Source organism: Dendrobates tinctorius, unplaced genomic scaffold (genome assembly GCF_039654945.1).
Source record: "Dendrobates tinctorius isolate UK_male_01 unplaced genomic scaffold, ASM3965494v1 ptg000140l, whole genome shotgun sequence".
In the NCBI taxonomy this organism is placed as follows: Eukaryota; Metazoa; Chordata; class Amphibia; order Anura; family Dendrobatidae; genus Dendrobates; species Dendrobates tinctorius.
In genome coordinates this window covers 7,480,953-7,488,996 of record NW_027361808.1, presented here as the reverse complement: position 1 = coordinate 7,488,996, position 8,044 = coordinate 7,480,953, and the positions used below count along the sequence as shown (strand labels likewise).

The 8,044-nt window shown below is 46.5% G+C and overlaps 1 protein-coding gene across 1 annotated transcript in view; it reads left to right on the top strand.

The window, feature by feature from the left end:
• Nucleotides 1-572: 572 nt before the first annotated feature.
• The window catches only part of LOC141049012 (proteasome subunit beta type-1-B-like), a 54,849-nt gene continuing 47,377 nt past the window's right edge, over nucleotides 573-8,044 (top strand). Inside the window, exons 1-2 of the mRNA XM_073545105.1 lie at nucleotides 573-754; nucleotides 6,577-6,684. Coding sequence (XP_073401206.1) covers nucleotides 645-754; nucleotides 6,577-6,684 — 218 coding nt within the window. The 5' untranslated portion in view covers nucleotides 573-644. The remainder of the gene's footprint in view (nucleotides 755-6,576; nucleotides 6,685-8,044) is intronic.

Sequence of the window (8,044 nt, the reverse complement as noted above, 5' to 3'; positions counted from 1 at the left end):
CTGATGCTGCATAGGCAGCCTCAATAGTAAAAAGTTGCTCACACTCGTCAAACACTATGTTTGACGAGTGTGACCAACCTGTCAATCAGTTTTCCAAGCGATGCTTCAAATCACTTGGAAAATGCTAGCTTTTCTGCGGGAAAATCGCGGGAATTTAAAATGCTGATTTCTCCCATAGGTCACGCGGCATGGAATTCCACAGGTGTGCACGGAGCCTTAGTAGCTGCTCACATCAGGGCACATCGCTGCATTGCATTTTGTTACAGGGATTTTTGTCATTCAACCTGTGAATAACAACTACAGTACTTGCTGAAAGCTCCAGCATCGTCTGCGGCCCCCCTGTAGCACTACCAGGAGGCAGCCCCACTATGCAGCGCTTTCCCACACGCTTCCATATTGTACTAGTACAGTGAGGTGCTGTCCTCGGCTAGGCCAATGTATGGCTCTGGCGGCCATTGCTGGAGAAGTACGGCTGGTGTCTCACATGGGAGACCTGTGGTTACAGAATGCTGCCGTGAAATGTGACACCCGCCTACTGCATGACGCGAGGGGCGGGGCTGGGATGTCGTGAATCCGCCACCGGAAATTGAATGCCGGAAACGCTATTGTCGCCATCTGCAGAGTGATACAGCAGAGCCGCAGAGATGTATCTGGCTAGCTGCGCTCGTCCTGACCAGAAGCCGTACACGGCCATGGAGTACCACTACGCCGGGGCTGTGGAGCAGCGCTTCAACCCTTACACGTTCAACGGAGGGTAAGGCCGCTGACAAGTGCTCCCCCACCGTGCCCGGACCTCCCCGCTTCCTTGTGACAGAGCAGTCTGTGAACGGCTGCGGAGTGGGAAATGACGAGTGAGCATTGTACGGGACATTTATGTTCCTCAGCTCCTTGATGACCTTTCACTTTCACTTTTCGAAGCTTCAGGTCTCCATAGTGCTCCTGTCCTCAGTATACAGACGTCCTAGCGCAGAGCACAACCTACTCCATAACCAGCCCCATATAATGCTCCATTCAGTGTGCGATGGGCCCCATATAATGCTCCATTCAGTGTGCGATGGGCCCCATATAACGCTCCATACAGTGTGCAATGGGCCCCATATAACGCTCCATACAGTGTGCAATGGGCCCCATATAACGCTCCATACAGTGTGCAATGGGCCCCATATAACGCTCCATACAGTGTGCAATGGGCCCCATATAACGCTCCATACAGTGTGCGATGGGCCCCATATAACGCTCCATACAGTGTGCGATGGGCCCCATATAACGCTCCATACAGTGTGCGATGGGCCCCATATAACGCTCCATACAGTGTGCGATGGGCCCCATATAACGCTCCATACAGTGTGCGATGGGCCCCATATAACGCTCCATACAGTGTGCGATGGGCCCCATATAACGCTCCATACAGTGTGCGATGGGCCCCATATAACGCTCCATACAGTGTGCGATGGGCCCCATATAACGCTCCATTCAGTGTGCGATGGGCCCCATATAACGCTCCATACAGTGTGCAATGGGCCCCATATAACGCTCCATACAGTGTGCAATGGGCCCCATATAACGCTCCATACAGTGTGCAATGGGCCCCATATAACGCTCCATACAGTGTGCAATGGGCCCCATATAACGCTCCATACAGTGTGCGATGGGCCCCATATAACGCTCCATACAGTGTGCGATGGGCCCCATATAACGCTCCATACAGTGTGCGATGGGCCCCATATAACGCTCCATACAGTGTGCGATGGGCCCCATATAACGCTCCATACAGTGTGCGATGGGCCCCATATAACGCTCCATACAGTGTGCGACGGGCCCCATATAACGCACCATTCAGTGTGCGACGGGCCCCATATAACGCTCCGTTCAGTGTGCGACGGGCCCCATATAACGCTCCGTACAGTGTGCGACGGGCCCCGCATAACGCGCCGTACAGTGTGCGACGGGCCCCGCATAACGCGCCGTACAGTGTGCGACGGGCCCCGCATAACGCGCCGTACAGTGTGCGACGGGCCCCGCATAACGCGCCGTACAGTGTGCGACGGGCCCCGCATAACGCGCCGTACAGTGTGCGACGGGCCCCGCATAACGCGCCGTACAGTGTGCGACGGGCCCCGCATAACGCGCCGTACAGTGTGCGACGGGCCCCGCATAACGCGCCGTACAGTGTGCGACGGGCCCCGCATAACGCGCCGTACAGTGTGCGACGGGCCCCGCATAACGCGACGGGCCCCGCATAACGCACCATACTTTGGAGAGAGGTATTGTAAGTACCAAGGCCCTGAGTAGGCGGGGGTTCGCTTGTTGGCGCCTGGCAAAGGGCCCACATAGCATTTCAGCATCCCTGACGGCAAGTGGCACCCCGCCTGCTCAGTGCCCCTCCTTTTTCCCAGGTGTCGGGTGTTGACGCCGGCCCTGTCCCCAGGTCTCCACACTGCTCCGGCCCTTAGTATACAGATGTCCTAGCTCTTACCGTAGAGCACAACCTACCATCTCTCCTGGTCTCCATACTGTTCCTGTTCTCATTATACAGATGTCCTAGCTCTTAGCGCAGTGCACAACCTTTGCAAAAGGATAAGGAGGATGAAGTTTAGGATCACAGTGTGGAGACATTTTGTTGGTGACTGCCAAGTGATGTTGACATGTGGACAATGTCCCCGAGGATGGTCGCCAGCACTGATTCTGTTGGCACTGTTGCTCGCTGCATGAAACATAAGATTAGATACATGGTTCTGCTCAGGTAAATCCTCATTCAGATGTCTGTGATGCAGGGACGTCTGTATGAGGCTTTATTGCTGTCTCCAAAGCTCAACAGAGGAGATGACTATCACAAAGCCACCTCTTCTAATGCGCTTTCCAGACTCAGCAAAAAAACATTCAGATGTCCGTGCATCACGTACATTTGTATGAGCATTTACACTGACATAGCAGAGTTGAGTCTGTTCAGAGCACAGCAGTGTAATCTTCCTTTGAACACTGCAGTGGTGAGCACAGGTTGGGCTGCCTGACAGTGCACTACTTCTAGCCTCCCGAGCCTTCATTCTTACTGCTAGAGGTCTCTGCCGCAGCTCTGTTCTCATCACTCAGCAGGGCGGTAGAGGTAACTTCTTCCAGTGATAACAGCTCAGGAGCTCGCTGCTATTTTATGGACCTCCTATCACAGGGTGATGAGGAAATTGTAGATATGTGCACAGTGCATTGCTCCCCCAAACAGCTGTGGACTGGGAAGCTTCGAGGGCATGTGCAATTCACTCCTGGCACAGTTGCAGGGTAGAATATGGGGTCAGATACTGACTGCTGTCTCCTATGTTCTGGGGCTGTTGTATTTTCGGTGTGTGTTGGGCTCGGACACTTACAAAGCATCAGCAAATAAAAATGACAACCCCCAGTGGCTACAGAAAAAATGAATACATGTTAACAATTTTATTTCAAATTTAATTAGAATAAATTATTGGATAGCACATGATAGACAAATTGTGATCCATTCCCATTAATGACGTTGTTCACGATTACATCTATGACCTATGCTTAGGATAGGACATCAATGTCTGTTTGGCCAGGTCTGACACTCAGCACCCTCCTCGCCCCCCCAATTGGCGCTTGTCAAGTCCGCCTGCCAGAAGTACTCTTGCAGCGTTCTGATAGTGGCCACCACAGGGTTACTATACATTTGCCTCCCATTGACTTGAATAGGAGGCAGATGTGCAGTACCAAGTCTTGGCCACTACCCAAAGAGGGAGCCGGCTGACAAGTGAGTAAGATCAGACATTGACCTATCCATGGATAGGTCATTGCTAAAGTAGGCAGCCCTTGTCACTGATTAAATGCATTGAAGAAATGGACAGTTCCCCACAAATTATCACTGTTAATTGCATAACATAATGTAATCTAAAGTCATGTGTGCTGGCCCTAAGCAACTAAAGGAGAGTTTTTGTAATGGAGATTTATCCTCTCTCTGTTGGGACCCCCATGATCATTGATACAGCACAGAAAGAGGACTTGAAAATCCACCAATAATATAAAACAACAAAAGAGCAAAAAGGTTTACCCGTACAGGCCTCCAGACAAATGCACTATCAGGAGGCAGTGGACCCATATAATTAAGATGACAACACAGGTGCAAGAATACCGATGAAACAACCGCTCACAGCCTACCAATACATGGAGGGGGCAGTTGCCTGGTATGTTAATGCCCAATAAAAAACTTGTATGTGGCGCTGTTCACACTACGGCCATGCACAGCATCCAGGCCAGCCTAGTAGTGACACCCTTCTATCAGCAAAAGAGCAAAAAGGTTTACCCGTACAGGCCTCCAGACAAATGCACTATCAGGATGCAGTGGACCCATAAAAGTAAGATAAGAACACAGGTGCAAGAATACCGATAAAACAACCGCTCGCAGCCTACCAATATATGGAGGGCGCGGTTGCCTGGTATGTTAATGCACAACAAAACACTTGTATGCGACGCTGTTCACACTATGGCCAGCACAGAAAGAGGACTTGAAAGTCCACCAATAATATAAAACGGAAAAAGAGCAAAAAGGTTTACCTGTCCAGGCCTCCAGACAAATGCACTATCAGGAGGCAGTGGACCCATATAATTCTGTGCTGTATCAGTGTTAGGATTTAGTGTTAGGTACCCGTAAACGTGGAGATCTTTGACGCAGGTTACGGGCTCACGTATTTTGGCCAAAATATCAGCTAATACTCCACATTTTTTATGTGTTTTTTGCACTTTTTATTCAGGGTGCAGTTGGGCCCATTTGGTCTTGTAAACTGCAGTGTCTGTTCACATGGCATGCATTTTGATAGCGCTGGGCAGCGCGCCTGAGCTAATAGAAGGGTGTCACTACTAGGCTGTTAACCTGGATGCTGTGCATGGCCATAGTGTGAACAGCGCCACATACAAGTTTTTTATTGGGCATTAACATACCAGGCAACTGCCCCCTCCATGTATTGGTAGGCTGTGAGCGGTTGTTTCATCGGTATTCTTGAACCTGTGTTGTCATCTTAATGATATGGGTCCACTGCCTCCTGATAGTGCATTTGTCTGGAGGCCTGGACGGGTAAACCTTTTTGCTCTTTTGCTGTTTTATATTGACCCCCATGATCACAACAATGTTTCTGAGCCCTCTTCTCATTGAACTGCTGTGAGTGTAAATCTAACTTGAGCAGGGTCTCAATCATGTGCTGGCCCACTCCTTTAGGTGTCTGAGGTAGTTGAAAACAGTTTGGGGCTGTGCTCTACTGTCTATCATTCTGACATTAATCCCGTCCCAATATCTGCCAAACATGTATGGCACAATTCGGCAGTGGGTGTATGAAGGGGACTCAGGCCGACAAGGACTGGGGTATTTGGCCATGTCTTGATTCTTAGCAGTGTGTGGAGTGGAGCTTTACCTGCGGCCATCTTCTGAGATGCTCACATTTATTGTGTATGGGAGAGGGGGATAGGCCATTCCATGCTTACTTCACTCTTCAAGTGACAGTGGGTGGCCATGACAGCTGGGAGTCTGCAGAACACCCCAGTGCTTGACATGGTGGTGCGCCACTTAAACCTGACCTGTTGATGAGCTTCATAGGAAACTGAATTTTACTAGATACTGCAATACAGTTATATTGCAGTATACAGTACAAGCAATCGGGCCATCACAGGTTTAAGTAATTAAGTTGACTGAAACATTCACAATAAAAACTAAACAAACAAACCTGCATTTCCCCACTTTCTCTAAATTGAAAAGATATAAAAAAAATAGATGGATTAACACTGCGTCCATAAGTCTGCTCATTCATCAGTAAATGCCGTAAAGTGAAAAGCATCAAAACTGCTGAATTGGTTTTTTTTGGGTACTAAGTGATCAAAGCATTGTATCTACGCTAAAATGGTATCAATAAAGATGTCAGCTCACCACATACTAAAAAAAATGAATTTTCTCACTTTTTGTTTTTTCTTGTTTTCACAAATTTCCCATATTTTTGCTTTATGCTACTAAAAATATATATATATATATATATATATATATATATATATACATACATACATACATACAAGTTTGGTATTAGCTTAACCGTACTGACTTTGTGAATCATGATGATTTGTCATTCAAAATGCAATTAGTCCTGCAAAAACCAAGCCTGCATATGGCGCTGTCCATTGAAAAATGTATGGGCCTTGGAAGAAAGGAAAAAAAAATTGAAAATTGGTTGTGTTGGTAAGGGTTTAAATAAAGTGATAGGCAATGTTGACAATGTACTCAATTGGAAGCCCTCCTGAATGAGGGGGTGAACTGAGGAGTAGTAATAGGAGACTCTTGCTCCATGTGCTAATGATCAGCTCAGGTCCAGCATTCTGTTGACTGACTGTAAATCCCCATATTAACATAGATTTAGTGGGCAACATTTTTTTTTGTTTTTACTGGGAGCAAAAACTAGCAGCAATTGTGTATATTACTAATTATGTTCTATTATAATAATCTGATTCCCTTTCAGATTTTATCTCATTGCATCCATGTCAGAAAATAGACCGTGCATGAGGAAGCAGCTAGTAATAATCTCACTTTTTTCTTCCTAGAACTGTACTGGCTCTTGCGGGGGAAGACTTTGCTATCGTTGCATCAGATACCAGGCTAAGTGAGGGGTATTCAATCCACAGCAGAGACACTCCAAAGTGTTACAAACTGTAAGTCCATGTCATGACAATTTTTTTTTTTTATTAGAAAGGTGTAAAGTTTCTAATCATTACATTTAAAGGGAATCTGTCAAAAGAATCATCTCTGGTAAACTGTCTAGATGGGCATGTACATCATAGGAAGTTTAATAAAACTGTACCATTATATATACGATCCATTGTCTTACTCCAGTGAAATTCACGTTTTTCATATGTTAATGAACTAACATATATGGGCCGGACACTGTTTAGCATGAGAATCTGTCTCCAGAGCTTATTGTAAGCAGGGCTGTGGAGTTGGTAAGCCAAACCTGCGACTCCGACTCCTCAATTTCCCTTACGACGACTCCGACTCCCACATATATTGCTTATATTTAAGTGAAAAATTTATTGTAGTACAATGTGAACATCAGACATTTGATCATTTCTATGATTCAATAATCAAGATATTTAGATAGAACATAATATATATTTATTGGAATACAACTTTAAAACACAAAAAACTGTATAATATCGATTACATACATACGGTACAGACCAAAGTTTGGACACCTTCTCATTCAAAGAGTTTTCTTTATTTTCATGACTATGAAAATTGTAGATTCACTCTGAAGGCATCAAAACAATGAATTAACACATGTGGAATTATATAATTAACAAAAAAGTGTGAAACAACTGAAAATATGTCTTATATTCTAGGTTCTTCAAATTAGCAACCTTTTGCTTTGATTACTGCTTTGCACACTCTTGGCATTCTCTTGAGCTTCAAGAGGTAGTCACTGGAAATGGGCTTCCAACAGTCTTGAAGGAGTTCCCAGAGATGCTTAGCGCTTGTTGGCCCTTTTGCCTTCACTCTGCGTTCCAGCTCACCCCAAACCATCTCGATTGGGTTCAGGTCTGGTGTCTGTGGAGGCCAAGTCTTCTGGTGTAGCACCCCATCACTCTCCTTCTTGGTCAAATAGCCCTTACACAGCCTGGAGGTGTGTTTGAGGTCATTGTCCTGTTGGAAAATAAATGATGGTCCAACTAAACACAAACCGGATGGAATAGCATGCCGCTGCAAGATGCTGTGGTAGCCATGCTGGTTCAGTATGCCTTCAATTTTGAATAAATCCCCAACAGTGTCACCAGCAAAGCACCCCCACACCATCTCACCTCCTCCTCCATGCTTCATGGTGGGAACCAGGCATGTAGAGTCCATCCGTTCACCTTTTCTGCGACGCACAAAGACATTGTGATTGGAACCAAAGATCTCAAATTTGGACTCATCAGACCAAAGCACAGATTTCCACTGGTCTAATGTCCATTCCTTGTGTTCTTTAGCCCAAACAACTCTCTTCTGCTTGTTGCCTGTCCTTATCAGTGGTTTCCT